This window comes from Pseudorasbora parva, chromosome 5 (genome assembly GCF_024679245.1).
Source record: "Pseudorasbora parva isolate DD20220531a chromosome 5, ASM2467924v1, whole genome shotgun sequence".
NCBI classification, from domain to species: Eukaryota; Metazoa; Chordata; class Actinopteri; order Cypriniformes; family Gobionidae; genus Pseudorasbora; species Pseudorasbora parva.
In genome coordinates this window covers 31,613,024-31,632,790 of record NC_090176.1, presented here as the reverse complement: position 1 = coordinate 31,632,790, position 19,767 = coordinate 31,613,024, and the positions used below count along the sequence as shown (strand labels likewise).

The 19,767-nt window shown below is 36.6% G+C and overlaps 2 protein-coding genes across 2 annotated transcripts; one reads left to right on the top strand and one right to left on the bottom strand.

Moving 5' to 3' along the window:
- Nucleotides 1-327: 327 nt before the first annotated feature.
- On the bottom strand, nt 328-11,494 carry rab5b (RAB5B, member RAS oncogene family). The gene is made up of 6 exons (XM_067443868.1): nt 11,393-11,494; nt 7,936-8,226; nt 5,005-5,156; nt 4,788-4,910; nt 2,524-2,617; nt 328-2,033 (listed from the first exon to the last, which is right to left on the bottom strand). Exons 2-6 carry the CDS (start codon nt 8,096-8,098, stop codon nt 1,921-1,923), a joined length of 645 nt encoding a protein of 214 aa, XP_067299969.1. The 5' UTR covers nt 8,099-8,226; nt 11,393-11,494; the 3' UTR covers nt 328-1,920.
- Nucleotides 11,495-12,084: 590 nt separating this feature from the next.
- tbccd1 (TBCC domain containing 1) lies at nt 12,085-19,536 on the top strand. Its single transcript, XM_067443867.1, has 7 exons — nt 12,085-12,471; nt 13,530-13,861; nt 13,943-14,104; nt 16,040-16,406; nt 16,567-16,753; nt 17,302-17,805; nt 18,612-19,536. Exons 2-7 carry the CDS (start codon nt 13,532-13,534, stop codon nt 18,832-18,834), a joined length of 1,773 nt encoding a protein of 590 aa, XP_067299968.1. The 5' UTR covers nt 12,085-12,471; nt 13,530-13,531; the 3' UTR covers nt 18,835-19,536.
- The last annotated feature ends 231 nt before the right edge of the window (nt 19,537-19,767 follow it).

The window sequence follows — 19,767 nt, the reverse complement described above, 5'->3', positions numbered from 1 at the left end:
GTCATGCTGTGCACTCCACACAAATCGTGTTCTCCCATCTCATTGAAAATAACCAATGGACGGCCACTTTAATCATGTATCTTGAGAATTTCAAATCACAATATACCCAAAAGAGCCATTTATTTGCATGCAGCACTAGAAGTGTTTGGGTAAATTTGTTTGGTCATTATTTTGCCATTTTGTTTGGTGCTAGTCTATTTTGAAATTTGACACTGTAACTTTAAGGGTAAATCACATGGGTGCAGATAACAGTTGAATGCCGGTTCCTCATAAATGACTTGACTGAGGTTTAGATTAAGGCTAGTCAAAAAGCCACAGAAACCAAAGTCACATTTCATTCATAGCAGAACAGCACAGCTTTATTTAACATTTCAGTTCACAGAGGTGTTAACAGGAGATCAGATCTATTCCACAAAAAAGGTGGACCTGAAGACACATGACAAATGACTTCTAGCTGTGACATCTTATCATGATACCTAATTCATTCCCTAAATGATTGGTAACCCATTAAATTACTGACTAAAATCAATTTAAATAAAACTTTTTTTTATACACATCAACAAACAGCATCCATAAAACAAAACATCATAAATGACTCCTGTTACTAACAAGCTCAACTGATTTTTTTTTTACAGGTTATTGCCTGTACACTTTGGGCCAACATCTCGAAAACGCTACTTTTCTGGTGGTCTGTCGACCTCGAACAAGCCCAAAACAAAGAACACGGAAAAAACTGAGTAGGCACTTCTGTTTTTTTCCACTTTTCAGGGGCTTTGTGGGCAAAAATTTCCCTTGCTGCTATTTTCCGTCCCACTGTATTGCACAGCATCAGTTGCTAAGTCATTCACGTTGTTGATTTGTGAGTGCTTCAATATTTTTGTTGCTTTTTCTTAACATACTGAGACATTGGCCTGGTATTTCATGACTTCCTGGTTCAAACGAATCAATGTGCGGTGTTCTGCAGTTACTCGTGAAGCGAAATGCTTTCCGACCAGTCATCTGGTTGGTGCCAATACGTTGTAAATGATTTGTCGATAGTTTCTCAAACAGTAGTTTACACAAAGCGACGAGAACGTAGAGAAGGCATCGTAGAGCTTGCTGTTGTTTAGTGAACTTCCAACACTGAACTTCAAGATCAATGGGGTCGGGAGAAGGAAATGGGAAGACAACATGGATGTTCTTCAATACTTTTTGGGTCTAAGATGAATGATGAGCTACGTAAGGGAGACCAGTTCAAAAAAAGCTAATAAATAAAGCTGGAGGCTGAAAAAAAACAAGCTCAGAGTGAATGAATCATTACTGCTTCAGTGTTGCATTCGTAGTTTTAAAAATTTAGTAGATGCGGCTCATGGTTGAATAATTGTAAGGGATAGTTTTGGGGTAAGGTGCTGACTTCCTTCCAGTGTTAGAGTTGGGATCAAAATGGGGGAGCCCAGAGCACACGGAATTACGGATACTTTGTGTAGATTTCGCTTGTAGACTTCCGGATGTTTTATGGGGGCATTATGGATCATCTCGGTTCATTTCAGAACTGAGAATGGGAAGATTTGTTGCTGAAATAATTCTTCAGTTCATCCTGTTTCTTCTGTGTTCCTCTATCTTTTTGGGTGACACCTTAGTGCTTGTAAATCAAAAATAACAAAGGCAAAAATAATTGTTGACTTAAAATAACACAGAATCCATGTATACTGCCAGATATGACAGAGCCCATCGTCCGTTCACTCTCTGCCCAGTCCATCAGAAGTCTTCCTTGAAAAATCTCTTTATGGCATCAGAGGGATTCGCCTCAATCTCTTCCTGTTATTCCTCTCTCTTTCTATCTCTTTCCGTATCCGTTTTGGGAGGTGAAAGGGTGAAGGGTGGGATTTTGGGAAGAAGGAGGTGTCGGTGTTCTCCCGTTTATGGAGTGTTGACAGAACTTTAGTTCCCACAGCAGCTTCGGGTGGACTGTGCATCTGGGTCCTGTAGGTTTACCCCCCTGTGTCGGGCAGCATGCGTGGGGTTTTGGGTGTCTGTTTTTGGCATCTTTTTTGCTATGGATAAATAAAGAAGAGTTATATTAAAAAATAAAATTTTAAAATAATCAGGAGTCTGAAAATTCGTATTATTGTTAATCATTTGTTTAAATTTGTTTAAAAATGAAAATTCACTATTTTCTATTTATTTTTAAAAGATCAATGTTACTGCAAACGGTTCATCCATGCATACATTTTCTTTTTTCTCAATCAAAATGTCTACCTCCATAATTAGATCTACCAGTGAAACAACACTTCTTCTGGTGACAAATGCCGGACTGATGCACTCCAATTATATAGAATCTGTTTAAACCCCACCTTTTAATCTTAGTCGTCCACAGTAAATATATTTTGTTACTAAAATGTTACAACCTGACATTTCTAATCCTTCGATTCCTTATTTTATGACACTTATATACCACTTTTCCCCCACAGTATTGTAGTAACTATTGTAGTAACAATAACAGTGTTCAGAAGAGAACACACTTGTAAGAACTTTAACACTTACCAATGGCCAGGAATAACTCATTTACATTCATTGCAGTCTTGGCAGAAGTTTCCATGAAAAGCAAGCCTGTGTCTTCTGCATATGTCTGGGCTTCCTGTACAGAAATATAAAATTAATGTCTGGGTTACTGCACACAAGACAAAAAAAAAAAAAAAACAGTTCAAATTTTTTTTTTTAATACAGTGCATCCTGGAAGTATCAAAGCGCTTCACTTTTTCCAAACTTTATGTTACAGCATTATTCCAAAATTTATTAGATTAAATTCATTATTTTTCTCAAACAATGCACCATAATGAAAACATGAAAGCAGTTTGTTTGAAATCTTTGTAAATGTATCTATAAAAATTTTTTTTTTAAATCACATTCATAGCCTTTGCAATGAGACTCAAAATTGAGCTCAGGCGCATCCTGTTTCCACTGATCATCCTTGCTGTTTCTAAAACTTGATTGGAGTCCACCTGTGGTGAATTCAGTTGATTGGGCATGATTTAGAAAGGCACACACCTGTCTATATAAGGTCCCATAGTTAACAGTCCATGTCAGAGCAAAAACCAAGCCATGAAGTCCAAGGAATTGACTAGACCGCCAAGACAGGATTGTATTACATCACAGATCTGGGAAAGGGTACAGAAACATTTCTACAGCATTGAATGTCCAAATGAGCACAGTGGCCTCCATCATCCATAAATGGAAGAAGTTTGGAACCAACAGGACTCTTCCTAGAGCTGGACACCCGGCCAAACAGAGCGATCAAGGGAGAAGGGCCTTAGTCAGGGAGATGAACAAGAACTGACGGTCACTCTGACAGAGCTCTAGTGTTTCTCGGTGGAGAGAAGAGAACCTTCCAGAAGAACAACCATCTCTGCAGCACTCCACCAATCAGGCCTGTATGGGAGAGTGGCCAAACAGAAGCCACTCCTCAGTAAAAGGCACATGGCAGCCCTTCTCAGAAGGACTTTCGGGCCATTAGAAAAAAATGTAACTCTTTGGCCTGAATGGCAAGCGTCATGTCAGGAGGAAACAAGGCACCCCATATCACCTGGCTTATACTGTTCTTACAGTGAAGCATGGTGGTGGCAGCATCGTGCTATGGGGATGTTTTCAGTGGCAGGAACTGGGAGACTAGTCAGGGACAAGGGAAAGATGAATACAGCAATGTGCAGACACATCTTTGATGAAAACCTGCTCCATAGTGCTCTGGACCTCAGGCTGGGGTGAAAGTTCAACTTCCAACAGGACAATGACCCTAAGCACACTGCCCAGATAACAAAGGAGTGGCTATCAATGGGACAACTCTGTGAATGTCCTTGAGTGGCCCAACCACAGCCCAGACTTGAACCGATTTAACATCTCTGGAGAGATCTGAAAATGGCTGTGCACCGACGCTCCCCACAAAACCTGATGCAGCTTGAAAAGAAACTGCCCAAATATAGCTGTGCCAAGCTTGTAGCATCATACTCAAAAAGACTTGAGGCTGTATTTGGGGCCAAAGCAGCTTCAACAAAGTATTGAGCAAAGGCTCTTTTATTCAGTTTTTTGTTTTTTAATACATTTTCCAAAGATTTCAAACAAACTTTCACGTTGTCATTATGGGGTACTTTTTGTATGATTTTGCGGAAAATAATGAATTTTAATACATTTTCGAATAAAGCTGTAACATAAATTGTGGAAAACATGAAGCGCTGTGAATGCTTTCCGGATGCACTGTAAATGGGTTAAAAATGCGATTACCACACTTTACATATTGAGTAATCCCTTTCAAATGAGGTCAGTAAAATTGCTTTTTTTAATAAATATGTTTTCATCTAGCTAGGATGCATTAAATGTATCAAAAGTAACAGCAAAGAGATACATAATATTTCGAAAGTTTTCAAATAAATGCTTTTCGTTCTTTTTGAACTTTCTCAATTTTCATCAAAGATTCCTGAAAAGGAGTATCAGCTGTTGATACTATCAATCAGCATTGATAATAATATAAAAGCAATAATAAAATCTTTATATAAGAATGATTTCTGAAGGATCATGTGACACTGAAGACCGGAGTAATGGCTGATAAATTCAGCTTTGACATTACAGTAAGAAATTACATTTTAATATTAAAATGTTGTTATTCAAACTATTGCTGTTTTGATCAAATAAAAGCAACCTTGGTGAGCATAAGAGACTTCTTTTAAATTAGATTCTTTCAACATTAGTGCCACTTCATTGAGAGAAACAACTCTAACACCCCCCATGTCTAGAAATAAAAGAGAGAAAGATATGACCTCATACTCCACAAGTCTCTTGTCTGCTAGGTCGGCCTTGTTTCCTGCAAGAGCAATGACGATATTGGGACTGGCCTGCCGCTGCAGCTCTTTCACCCACGCCTTTGCTCGCTCAAATGTTTCCTATGAACAGATGGCTAAAGACTAAGCAACAAATCTACTGTTTTACCAAATGAAAGTTTGTATCCTTTGTATAAAGGGTGTACTGTTAACTTACAGGCTTGGTGATGTCAAACACTACAATGGCTGCCTGGGCTCCACGGTAGTACATGGGGGCCAAGCTGTGGTAGCGCTCCTGTCCAGCCGTGTCCCAAATCTCAAACTTCACTGTAGTGTCGTCCAGACAAACAGACTGTGCCAAGAACGCAGCTGATGGTGGGCAACAGACAAAAAAAAGATAAGTAATCTAAGCCAGAGATTCAAGTATTAAGAGATTCAATTAATTAAGTATTAAGTTAAAGGTAAATAAAACATTTAAAGCTACACTGTGTGATATTTTCCCCCATCTAGCGGTGAAAAGGTATATGACAATCCAGTGAATAATAGTTTCTGTTCCTCTCAATTCTGATTTCATTTTAACTCCTACGGTGGCCGATTTAGTCCAAGATTAACATTGCAATCCCCCTCCTCACATTCGACACGGTGCCATCGAGTGTTAAAACGTGAAAGGCGAAGCTTGAATTTACGGTTATGTCCCTCTTTGGCTAATGTACTTTCAAGATGGAGGGGCAACATGGCGACCAGCATTCGATCCCCTCACCCGTATGTATTTTCAATAGGTCAATATTTCAATATTATAAACTTACGAGAATACTTTATTACTCGAAAGAAGTAAATATACATTAATGAGCACATATTTTAGAAAGAACTAAGTGTTTTTAGCTAAGAATAAACTAAAAAAGTTACACAGTGTAGCTTTAAATATAAAACAAATTAAAAAGTGCATAAAAATACTAAAACACTTTTTTTAAATTACTATAAAAAAACAATAAAGCGAAGAAAAAAAAATCAGAAAACTGAAAATATACATATAAAACTAATTCTATATTAATTAATACTATTATTACTATATAAAAATTACCAAAATAACACTGCTTTAGAATAGAATAGAATAGAATAGAATAGAATAGAATAGAATAGAATAGAATAGAATAGAATAGAATAGAATAGAATAGAATACCCAAATTTAGTTTTTGATGCATAAAAAAATTGAGGTCAATAATTTATATATATAAATGCTTCAAGGTCAACACTTTCTTAGCAGTAGTATGGTTTACTCTGATGACTATTATTGATATGTTATTTCTTTAAATAATTTTATTTTGATTAATTATTCATTAAACATTGGAGTCTTTAATAATATTGCTGTTGCTGCAGTTTTATAAAAAACAATACACCGTTTAGGACCTCTGCTTCATGACTTAAAATACCCCTTAACCATTGTAAAATCACTGTAATGCATGACCACAAGTATTTAATTAATTTAACAAGAACTCCAGTATAATATTAATGTTGGATTACGTCCATTTTTACACTATCTGTCTGTCTCTGGCCTTATGGGGTCAAAAGTCTATAACAACGTTTGCAAATTCTAGTGTGGAGATTATACACAAAGATAGTGAACTTAGTTTGTCATCATTCTCACAAGTGGTGATATTTTGATATCTTTTATCTACTGACATCTACTGCTATGACTAAGAACAAAAATCAGCTCAGTTTGAAGTCAAATGAACACAATGTTACAGATGACTATAAAAGATCTATAAATGTGTCCTGGCACTGTTGACTGTACTGCTCACACCCACAGATACTTTGAATTTACACCAGACTTTTCCTGGTATTTTCCCACTCTAAAGCAACATAATGTAAGAGCTGAACATAATGTAAAAACTGCACATCATGTAATAAGTATAACATTATTATTATAATTCCATATAAATAATATTTATATATCATTCTCTCAAAATGTAATAAAATCAAGCTCATAATTTTATAACAATGTTTACATTATGAGAAAATAATTACATTATAAATTCAAAAACATGTAATTTTTCATTATTGTAATAGCTTTTAAAACATACATGTTTAAAAATCTAAAGCCAGTCTTAAACTACCTGCAATATGCAACATTTAATTATTCATGCAATTATCTTTTATATTAGTTTTTAAACACAAAACAAAACAAAAAAGCGCTAAAAGGTGGGGTACGTGAAATAAACGTGGTACGTGGGTACGTTTTGAAATAAACTCCGGCCGAGTGCAATAAAAAACTTGTAGCCAATCAGCAGGTGCAGGAAATATTGATGGTCAGAAGAATGCTCAGTGCATGTCATTATTCAAAACACAAGACACACATAACGGACATTAGCCAATAACTAATATATGCTGGCTTTTGCTTGAATATGCTCGTGTGTTATGTTCGCTTGTTTGTCCATTTGCGATCGCATTGTCGCTTACTTCAGCGATGATAAAGAACCGTTCATTTCCACACCGTATGGAGCAGCTAAATTTCCTCACTGTCTGTTTCAAGCGTTAGCTCACAAAATGTGTCCCACAAGTAAAATAGTCCTAATGTATGTTTGTTTCCTCTTTTCATAATCTATATAACCCTTATCCGGTCATAATTGTAATATGTCGTTAATTGGACTATCATGCTCGTGTACTATCGAGTTGTCATGAGAACGGTTTGTGTTTTTGTGATCGCTATAATTCTAATCTTGTAATAATTGTAATATGTTTGTTAGCTAGACTATCATGCTCGTGTACTATCATATCGAGTTGTTATGAGAAAGGTTTTGTGATTTTGTGATCGCTGTAACTCTAATCTTGTCATAATTGTAATGTTCATTAGTTGGATTGTCATGCTTGTGTACTATCAAGTTGTTCATAAGAACGGTATGTGTTTTTGTGATGGAAGGGGTGACTTTTTTATTGAATATTCAACCTGGATTTGTAACGCACAGATCTGCCACAGTCGTTGCCTGGAATACGTATGAGTGGGGAGGAGCTATTAAAATAGAGCAGAGACTCTTTTGGGGGTAGGGGCATGTTTGTTTTGGTGATTTGAAAAAACAACAACGGTTACCAGAAAGCACTTACCCCACCTTTAAACAAACCCAATTTTTCCTAAAGATCAGTTCTATCTCACCTCCAATGGTGGTCTCCTGAAACTCATCAAACTGGCCCTTAACAAAGCGCAGCACCAGGCTGGACTTGCCGACGGCCATATCTCCCAGCAGCACCAGTTTGAACTGGCAGATCTTGGTCTGCGGTAGGCTTCCATTGGTCCTGCCGGTCCCGCGGGTGCTCATGATGTAGGAAGGGTGGCCGTCCTCCCTGATGGCGTCTCTGAAAGTAGCAACTCAAAGCAGTGGACTCAGTTTTTTGAAGTACTGGAGACTTCTTTTTAGGCTGTGACGGCAGCGGTCAGACTGTGACGCTAAAAAACAAACAACAGTGAGAGCAGAACGTAACTGGAATGGGTAGTGGAAGAGGAAGTACAACTAAATGCTCTGGTTATTTAACTCCCTGGAAATTAAAGGTCATTGCAAGAAATAAAATAAAAAATACTGAGATTTGTGTTTTCTTTTAAAGTAAATTATGACAGAATTAAAAAAATTGGTGAACTGTCCCTAAAGTCACCATTCGATTGTTTTATAGGCTATTGCAGTAAATTATTTGTCCATGTATATCATATATGATTATGGCAACTGTAACTATGGCCTAAAAACCTCAATAGTTATAGCAAAACTGAACTAAACAAATAAAGTCAAAATAAAAAAAAGAAGTGAGAGAACAGGTTGTCGTCTCCTTCCGAACACAACTTTATAACAATTTTTTAAGTCAGCAGTCAGGAGGACCACAGATGCTCTACTACAGACATGAGCGGTGAATCAGTTCTCATTAGAAATAGGGAAGCTGAGGAGTAAAGCAACATTTCTTAAGACTGCATTGCCTAACATCCTCATGGCAAGTGCCATACATAATATTTCTAGTTCAACATCTTAAATATGTCTGTAAAAATCAAGGGGGCAAGTATCTAACCTCAAGATTTAACTTCAAGATTAACTTGATGGCCATGACATGAAGTAAATCAACTTTCACCGCCTTTATTTTAGCATCTTAGTGACAATTTCTGGTTTTTGAAATATAGTCTCTGATACATTCCAAATACAGTGTTTTGCCCCAAGTATGAATTTTATTGCACTTTTATTGTTGCACATGGCACTTGGAATGGATGTCAAAAGAAGCAATTATCATTGATCTAGATGTTGAGCAGGTAGGAAACCACCAGAAACTATCTCCTCTTTGTGGTTTCTTGGTCATGTGCTGTTCTTGCTCTCGAAGTTTGCATCAGTATCACTATGCAGTGCAAATATTTATAGCTTAACATTTCAAATACATAGGTTGAAGCATGCCCCAATAGCCAAAGCAGTGGTATCTAAGTATTTATACCAATAAAAAAAAAACTGAATAATATTTTCCTCCAAATACTGGATATGAATATAAAACAGTAAAATTGGATGTTTTATCAGGCTATTATTACTTATTTTTATATTTAGACACTTAGGTGTATGGCACATATAAGGTCTAGTGACTGAGAAAACAAACAGGTGCAAAGCTTACCTCTTAAGAAAAGTATGGACCATTTTTATATTTTGCTCTAAGTAATAAACTACTAAAAACAAACAATGTACACTATATCTAATAATCAAAATTCTCATCATGTGCACAAAAAGTTAACTAAAGTTTTTTTTGTCTATCTCCAAATTCTAACATTGTTTATTATGAAATGTTCTTAATATGCTGATAATACTGCAAAATGTGTGAAAACAAATGTCTAAAAGGCGCAAACTTTCCACAAACTTTGTTTAGTTAAATGCTCAGATAAAAATAACTGCATTTGCTGCTCACCGAGTTTCTGCTGTTACTAAAACAACCGTTACATACATCCCATCAGGGGTTACGCTTTACTTCTTTGGTGCAAGCCGACTTGCATAGGTCATCTACCAGAAGCTAGTTATTTTAGTTTTGAAAGATTTAAATATGGATATTTTTCTTACACAAACGCATCACTTTGCTTCTTTTATGATGGATGGATGCATTTTGGGGGGTTTTCGAAATCCTCTATTCACTTCTATTATAAAGCTTGAAAGAACAAGGACATTATTCAATATAGCTCTAGCTGTATTTGTCTGAAAAAAGAAATACACCTGGCTTGAGGGTGAGTAAATCTCATGTTTTTTTGTGGATGAACTAACCCTTTAATGTGGTGTCTTAAATCTTTAGCGGGAGAGAAAAGCAACAAGCACGGAGTGTTTAAATTATCCAAATTATCACCATAAACAACCCTTAATGCTTGTGATGTAAACCGCTCCATTGTTTTTATGTGCTGCTCACTTTTTAAACTGTACAAACTGTATGGCCCAAATATGTCCCCCGTTTTGGATGGAAACAAGTCAGTCGGCCGTTTTGAATACCACTGTCATACAGCAATATAAAGGCTTTAAACAAAGTGTCAGCTGTGGTCAATGTGAACTTAATAACATACATCTTCTTTGATGAGCTGATTGTAATTACACAGTTATATTGATCATGCGTTTGTAATACATTTTATTTACATATACTTTACATTTACTTAATTGTAAGTTACCATCATTTGCACTAATGTTTATGCACAGATGGATTTTGCATGATGCAAAACCTTTAAATGATGCAAAACCTTTAACTCTCTATCAAAACCTATATTGTTCTAACATGTCTAATACACATCTCATGTATATGTATTGTATCTAATTAATAACTCTAATAATTTGGTTGTGCGTCTATTGATCTGATTAAAGGAATAGTTCACTCAAAAACTTAAATGATCCCATAATTTATTCACACTCAAGCCATCCTAAGTTTATATGACTGAACACAATCAGAATATATTTTTTTATTATTAAATTGTACCCTGGCTCTTCCCAGCTTTGTAATGGCATTGAATAGTACCTGTGGTTTTTTTTTTTTGAAGCATCTGTACACGAGAGAGTTGGGTTTCAAGATATTATAGACATATTTTGTAGGCCTAATATAACTGACTATTCAGCTGAAAGAAGAAGTCATAAACATCTGGGGTGGCTTAAGGTTGATTAAATTATGGGATCATTTTAATTTTGAGGTGAACTTTTTCTTTATTTACTCTAATACGAAGGTGAATGTATATTGATCTGATTAATACAATTATTAGTCAGGCCTATGTCAATTGATCTGATTAAAAACTCTAACCATCAGGTTAAGTCTATTGAACTGATTAATAACATTAATGTACGCATACTGATGTAACGCATAACTGTAATAATCAGGTGTATGTCTACTGATCTAATTCATAACGGTATTAATAAGGTGTATGTGTACGTGATCTAATCCATAACTCTGACTGTCAGGTGAATGAGCCTGATGTGATGCATTAGAGGCGCAGTATAGACTCTGACCATTAACGTGACTCGTCTCGATCCAGGCGAAGCGGGCCAAGAGGGGCCATGAACATCAATTTACAAAATAATTACATATCTTTTAGACACATAGAGTGATATAAAATTACCGACATTAGTGATATGTACCTGTTGTTGCCAGTCGCGGCTGTTTTAGAGGTGGCTGTTCGGTTGTTGATCTATCAGCTGGTTATCGGTCTGCGAGCACTTCCTGCACATCTGCGCATGCGCAGTGAGCCATACAAAAAATAGAACCTCAAACTGGAGGGATATATTTCTGTTTAAATTCCTGTACGTATAAGTAATAATGTATGGGCCATCTTAAAATAATGTTAACATTGTTTCTCGTTTGCAATGACTACACTTGATGTAAAACTGTATGAAAGTCCATACTTTCTTATATAGTTCTTATGTAGGCATTTACCGTTTATTTCGTTTATAAGAAAATATTTCGAAATGTAAACATGTATTTAGGTTACAGTTATTTAGGCTATTTAGGCCTAAAACAAATAAGATAAATAGTTGAATGTCTCTTAAATTAAACTAAATTGATTAACTCTTATTTTGAAATTTGGAGATGGACATCTAACTGAAGGCTTACTTTGTACTTTGGTCAGAAATATTTCATATTATTAACAAATAATTCAAGATTAATCAATGACACCAAATATTGTTTGATCGTCGTAATCAATAATACCAAGTAATTATATTCTATAATCCTTACACGGTGCTAGCAAAAAAGTTCAGTTTTTTTTAAATACATCAAATGACTTTTACATTGAAATGCAGTCGGACTCCCAAACAGAACTATTTGTGTTACGTCACGTGGTGACGCAGACATGGCAACCGCTCAGGAAGAGTTTTTCTGTTTTATCGTTGTTTGTTTTCTAAGAGATAATATTGCTGTAGAGGTGTTACATGTTTATTAGACTTGAACTAATTCATTATCCTAAAATGACGGATTGGGGAGCGTCTAGACATCAAATAATGGTGGAGTAAATAAAAAGATGAAAACAATTACGTTTTGAGCGGCACAGGAGCGCGCGTTCGCGAGGCTCCTCCGTTTGGTATCGGGTCGCGCGCGCGACACTGTCGACAGCATCGGAGAGCATTTCACTTTAAATATATATTTAGATATGTTTATGTATATTTTACCCGTTGAAACAAAGATGACCGATTTTTGAAGCCGTAAAACGTTCAATGGTCAGGTAAGGAGAGTGAAAGCGAAGTCGATTGTCACTGTGTTGGTGTAAGTTAGTTTTGAAAAAGAGGTTCCTAAACTTTTCTTCAAGTTGGCTTGCTTCAAACTTCTGTTTGGTCCGAATATTGACATCAAGAGTAAAGTTTATATTACAAAGAGTATTACTGGTAATGCACGTATTTGTATTAATATTTGTACGGTTACATGTGCTGTGAGTGACGTTTTAAACTAAATATTGATTAGTGAGGAAAACCTTTTTTCTATTGTATAAATTATCATTTAACGTTAATTAAGAAGAATATTGCTTTAAGTGGATTTGATATAATAATACACTAAAATCACAATAGAATTGATAAAAGATAAGGCATCTCTTATTACACTTGTTAATGTTAATGAGACCGTTTCCCATTCATACAATAAAATGACATTAAATAAGTTACTCTAAATCAAATATTTGTCACTTTACATTATTTTAAGTTTTATTGTAATGGTTTACACAATAGTAAACTCATTTTAAAAAGTGATTAGAGCCTACAGCATACTGTAAAAAATATATTGTTGGTTTAACTAAGTAACCTGCTTGCCTTAATTTCGAGTAATACTGAATTTTGAGTTGATACAATGAAGGAAATGAGTTTAATAAATAGAAACCACAAATCTGAGCCACATAAAAGATGTGATAAATAATGAAAATATCACAATTTGCCATGTTTCACTGCATCATAAATAAAACACAATTACCCAAATATACTTACAAAATAGTTTAATAATATCTTAATAAATGTTGTTGATTCTTTAAAATGTTCATTGTATTAACTCAAATTTTTAATTTCAATGAACTAAACATTCATTCATATACCAACCAGGTAACTTATTTTTAAAATATTTTTTTACAGTGTATAGGCAAACATACATTACCTTCTATAGATCTATCAGAGTGGTTAGGACATTTCTACCTTGACTTTTAAGTTGTATCGTTACCAACTCTAAACAACTTTGATTATCTCTTAACATTCAGATTATTATTGGCATTAACATGTGCTATTTGTACATTTTCTTCTATAGCAATGGAAAAATACACAGCATGTGTATGGCCACGTCTGGAGCCCTTCATGATCGGGGTGCTTCCCACCACACCTCCGAGCAAATTCAGCATGCATTATCTGCGCAAGATGGCGAGTTACGTCCGGACACGGGATGGTTGTTTCCCCAGACTCGGCTGGCACATGTGGCGACACATTGCTTGTGGCAAACTGCAGCTGGCAGAGGAGCTTGCCTGGCTGTATTTTGAAACTTTTGATCTGTTGATGCTTCGTTCTGCAGAGCAGAGATTAGAGTGGGCAGAAGCTCTATCTCAATGCCACAGTCCTAAGGAACTTGACAGACAGCGTTGTAAGGTAATAACAAAGTGTTGTAGTGCTGTTAGACAGTATTGCAGATTTGCTGTACCTAATGCTTTTCTCTTTGTCTTTCTTTAGCTGTCGGTAGACACTCTGCAGTTTCTACTCTTCCTGTATCTACAGCAACTGAACCGAATCTCTCTACGCACATCACTGATCGGGGAAGAGTGGCCAAGTCCTAGATCGCGATCTCCCTCTTCCTCCTCTGAGAGAGAGACCAAAATAAGCTCCCAAAATAAGGTGTGTGGGTGAATTGTAGGAAAACATTAATCATATTTCACCATAAGTAAAAAATAAATAAAAAAGAGAAAGAAAGAAAGAAGGAAGGGAGGAAGGAAGGAAATTCTTATTTTAAAAGCATTAATGTATTATTTAAATTGGCATTATTTTAAGGACAGAATTTTGTTCACTACCATTTAGCATATTAGTTTAAGTAATTTTTAATACATTCTTTTATTCAGCAAGGATGCATTAAATTGATCAAAAGTGAAAGTAAAGATATACTCCTAATATTGTGTTGGTGCCCCTTTTGCTGCTAAAACAGCCCTGACCCGTCAAGGCAAGGACTGACAGTGTGCTGTGGTATCTGACACCAAAATGTTAGCATCAGACCCTTTAAGTCCTGTAAGTTGCAAGGGGCCTCCATGGATTGGGCTTGTTTGTTCAGGACATCCCACAGATACTTGATTTGATTGAGATCAGGGGAATTTGGAGCCCAAGTCAACACCTCAAACTCATTGTTGTGCTCCTCAAACCATTCCTGAACTAGTTTTGTTTTGTGGCAGGGCACATTATCCTGCTGAAAGAGGCCACAGCCACCATACCGTTTCAATGAAAGGTTGTACATGGTACACAACAGTGCTTAGATAGGTGGTACATGTCAAAGTAACAGACACATGGATGGCAGGACCCAAGGTTTTTTCAGCAGAACATTGCCCAAAGCATCACACTGCGTCCACCGACTTGGCTTCTTCCCATAGTAGTGCATCCTGGTGCCATGTGTTCCCCAGGTAAGTGATGCACACGGATGCTTACATTTCCACTGTTGCCGCTATAGGCGGTGGACAGGGGTCAGCATGGGCACCCTTACTGGTCTGTGGTTATGCAGTCCCATACGCAACAAATTGCGATGCACTGTGTAATCTGATACATTTATATCAGAACTGGAATTAACTTCTTGAGCTATTTGAACTACAGTAGCTCTTTGTTTGGACCACATGGGTCAGCCTTTGCTCCCTACATGCATCAATCAGCCTTGGCCGCCCATGACCCTGTTGCTGGTTCATCACTGTTCCTTCCTTGGATGACTTTTGATAGATTCTGACCACTACTGGCCAGGAACTCTCCACAAGAGCTGCAGTTTTGGAGATGCTCTGACCCAGTCATCTGATGGGTGTATATAAATGCTGTTCTTTTCAGGGTTATTCTGAACATGTAATGTATCTTACTTCAATTTGACTTTTTGAAATTTAAGGCCTGGAAAACCCTTAAAAATAGCAATATTCCTGAAAAAGCACTTGTTGAATTATTGGAAGACAATGTCATATAAAATGTGTTAACATTTTTTTAATAAACATAAAATATTTTTATGTTGTCTTGTGTCTTCCGATTTGTATCTCCATAGTAATTATGAATGAACTGCTTGTTTTAAAATCTTTCCGGTCTACTGACATTTAAGACATCTGTTTTAAACATTACAATGCTCATGATAACTTCATGTCCATGAAAAAAACAAGTCCATTTCACCAACTAATTACTTTTCAACAATGATGGCATAAGCCCTATTTGATTTTTAAACCTCCTGTTTAAAAATGGGAAATAGTTGTAGTTGAAATGGTTTTCTGTCTTGCATTTTATCTCAATTTGAGTCAAATGGGTATATCAGCAGGAATATGTTAATACACCCTCTTATTTACATGATGTAAGCATAAAGCTGGCTGGTTTATTTTTTTAATAATTTATACAATGGGCTATATAATACATATCTTTAAATGGTATTGCACAACTGTTGCTTCCAGAATAATGACCAATTTTTGTAATGTGCTTTATTTATTTCTTCTTTTTATTCTTAACAGCTTTCAGCATCTTCTTTTCCAACATTTCCATAATACATGTATCTTAAATGTTTTTGGTGTAATTTTTGCAATTTTTAATTTATTCATTCTGTTTTATCAGAACTGGGACGACCAGGCTCATCTTACTTTCATCCAGACACACTTGGCTGAGCTCTTGGAGTTGCTAGTGGAGCCAGGGCAGCTGAGCAGTTCGGGACAGGTTCTGCGTGACAGCCAGCTCACTTCAGAGGCCATAGAGAGCCTCAGTCTGCTGCTGGAAGGTTCTGTGAGCAACAGCCGTACAGTGCATCCAATCCACAAGCTCCTCAGCCGCTCAGCGCTGCAGTCCCAGGCGGGATTCTCCAAATTTAGCCGCTGCTACTCTTTGCAGCAGTTCCAGGGGTTTCTTCATCATTCTCTCTGCCTCAACCCATTTGGCATCTCCACCTTCTCACAGTCAGCCAAGAAACTGGCATGGGCTGTGCAAGGTAAACTTGAAGATGTCTTTTACACAGAAATGCTAAAGGCACAGTAGCAAAAAAACAAAACAAATCAAAAACAGCCTGACTTTAGCTTGAAATTATGGATTATTACAATTGAATGAACATAATGAGTAGCATCACTAAATCTTCATATTTTGTTTTATAGTAGAGGGCACCTTGAAGAAAGCCAAAATATTAAGAAACACCCACATGGCTCCTCTAGGAAGTCGACTGATGCTCATGTCGCAGGTTTGCAAACAGACGTTGGCCAAAGACTCTGAAAAGCTGAATGATGCCAACATCAAACTCCACCGCTGCAGTGAGGCTTTCATCTACCTTCTTTCTCCTCTGCGGTGAGGAATCACTTTATTAAAATAAAAAAGCACTAATACAGTAATTAGTTCACTGTCTATATAGTTAATGTTTATGTATGTAATGCATTTATTTTTTGAACTCATAAACTGCTTGGAGTTATTACCTTTCAGCACAGATTTTTTCCAATATATTTATTTATTTTATTTATTAACTTTTTATTTTTATTTTTTAAAGATAGTTCAAGTCAAGCACTATTAATATGGATTTGAAGTGTTAATGTAACTTCTTAATAAACACCTAGGTACGATGTTTTGCAGACCATTTGCAGTACCCTATGTCTCCTTTAAAATATGGTTATTTATTTGTTTGTTTATATAGGCCAAAAAAATATCAGGCCTTAGATGCTGACATGGAATAAAACATCCAAATAAAAATCAGTTGTTGTACAACTTCTCAAACTCTTTACCTAACCTGGACTTACAGTAAAAAAAAAATGCTGATCAGTCTGATGTCAATTAGTCGTTTTTGTTGTGTTTTAGTACTGTGTCAACAACATCCGTACAAAAACCAAGTCTTTATCTTACAGGTCTGTGACCTTGGATAAGTGCAGAAACAGTACAGTGGTGCTTGGCCCTGTGGGGACCAGTGTCCACATTCAGAGCTGCGAGAACGTTCGTGTGGTGTGTGTGGCCGGCCGTCTGACTATAGGCGGCTCCTTTCACTGCACAATCCATGCCCTCACCCCCACACGACCCCTTCTCCTTCCTGGAAATGTGTCTCTCACTCTGGGTCCCTTCCACACACATTACCCCACTTTAGAGGACCACATGGCTAGTGTGGGCCTAGCAGTAGTTCCCAATTTATGGGACCAGCCACTGCTGTTTGGAGCGGAGGGTTCCACTTCAGACACGAGCTGTTACCGCATCCAGCCTTCCTCTGAGTTTTATCCGCTGGTGATACCCTTCCAAATGGAGGGGGATAACTGTGAGTTTCCTTGGGACCTGCCAGCAGACTACCAGAAGGCTGTGGAGGGCAGAGAGAAGGTGATAGAGGAATGGCAGAAGACTGTGAAGGAAGCACACTTGAACAAGTGAGTCCACTTTTCTTTTCCTTTTAAGGCTAGAAGTAGAAGTAGAGTACACATGGGCATAGGATTTATGATCAGTGTTGCCACAGTTACTTTGAAAAAGTAATCTGATTACTCCTCTAAAAAGTAACTTGGTTATGTCACAGATTACTTGATTTTAAAAGTGACTAAGATTACAAGTTACTTTATTAGTTACATTCAGCAGTTGCCATCAACACCCCTGCCGCCTCAACATAGAAATGACAACCGTTTTTGCCAACACTGTTTTTTGGAAGTGCATTTTTAACAGTAACGTCAATAATGTATCTCCTGAAATTTTAAATTAAAATTAAAAATTATTTCCTGAAAAAATACTCTTGCCGAGATGCAAGAAGGAAGGATGGCTAAAATAGTAACTCACAATGACTTGGATAAGTTAATTTAATCTGACTACTGGTTTGGAAATAGTAATGCATTAATTGTTACTGGAAAAAAGTAGTCAGATTAAAGTAACGCATTACTAAGTAACACTTTACTGGCATCACTGTTTGTGATAAACCCACATTTTGGGCAGAAACAGACATTGTGGTACATGCCATGTAAACAGATTTGTCAAATTTTAATGCATTCTAGATCTGTGGCATCACGCTAGTCAATATTTATTTTGATTAATATATTAATCATAGTTCAAGATAAGTCCTAGCATTATTAGCATTTTTAAATCGGACATGAAATTGTAATGTAACCCCATAATAATAACCTGGCCAATAAGTTTGTACTTTTGAGACATTCAGTAGTGCTGCAATTGTTGCTGCTTTGTTGTCTTGAAGGATTCAGAGGCGGCAGTTTCAGGCCTTAGTGGAGCAGAAGTTTCATGAGTGGTTGCTTGAGACGGGACAAAGACAAGAGCTGGACAGTCTCCTCCCTTCTGCCCTCAGCCTCTCCACCTCTGTGGACCACTGGCCTCCAAGCCACACTTCCAACTCTGGTCTAAACGTACTAAAAGATCAACCACCTGAACAACCAAAGGGACAGGCGCCAACAGTTTGCTAAGAGAACAGCTAAAGAATCAAAACTGATTCTCAAATATTAGTGCTCTTCTGGTACGAAGGCTGTCAAAAAATTAAATTTATAGAAACAATGCTGTATTTTGAAAAGAACGTTGTGTCATACTGTTGAAGTCTAGAGAAATCTATGCTGGATTAGTTTGTTGATTTGCTGTAGTGTGTATTATTGCTGCAGGTGTCTGATAGTTTAAGCATTATGTTACTTTCCGTTAAAAGACACCAGTTATTCTAGAGCTTGATATGTATAAAATGTCACCATAAAAGAGACCTTATTTAATTTAAATCTGAAAAGGGAACGATTACTGTCCTTATATGAATTTAGAGGGAACAAGGAATGAGAATCGTTGTGTACTGTAGTTATTGGCATGACATATGCTCAACTGGTACATGGTGTAGCGCATACATTCACTGAATAGTTAGTCTCCTGAAATCTCACGGCCAGTATGAATGTGTATATTTCTCTTTTGCTGTATGTATGTCCACAATGCCACACTGTAATTGCACTATTACTGTATGTTCGCAATACAGATTCTAACAACGCTGTCACTTAAAATGTCTCTTGGATGTATTCATGTCATATGTGAACATTTTAAATGTTTATATGAGCATTTTATTTGTACTAGCAAGTCAGTTGATCAAAGATGAAATGTTTTGGGTGTTTAATAAACAAGCCCTATTTTTATATTCAGCTACAGTACAGTAGACTTTAGACTCCATGAAAACTGAACATTGTGACAAAAGCAACACCTGCCTTTATTTTAAGCAATATGGCCATATTGAATCAATAGCATTTGGCTTTGGCATTATGAATGGAATATTTGTGAAATCTGTTGTCATTGAAGTCATTATTTTTCATATTTCCTCCAATTATGGTAGTGTGTGCAGTGTAGTACTTTAATAGTTCTGAATTTAGCTATGT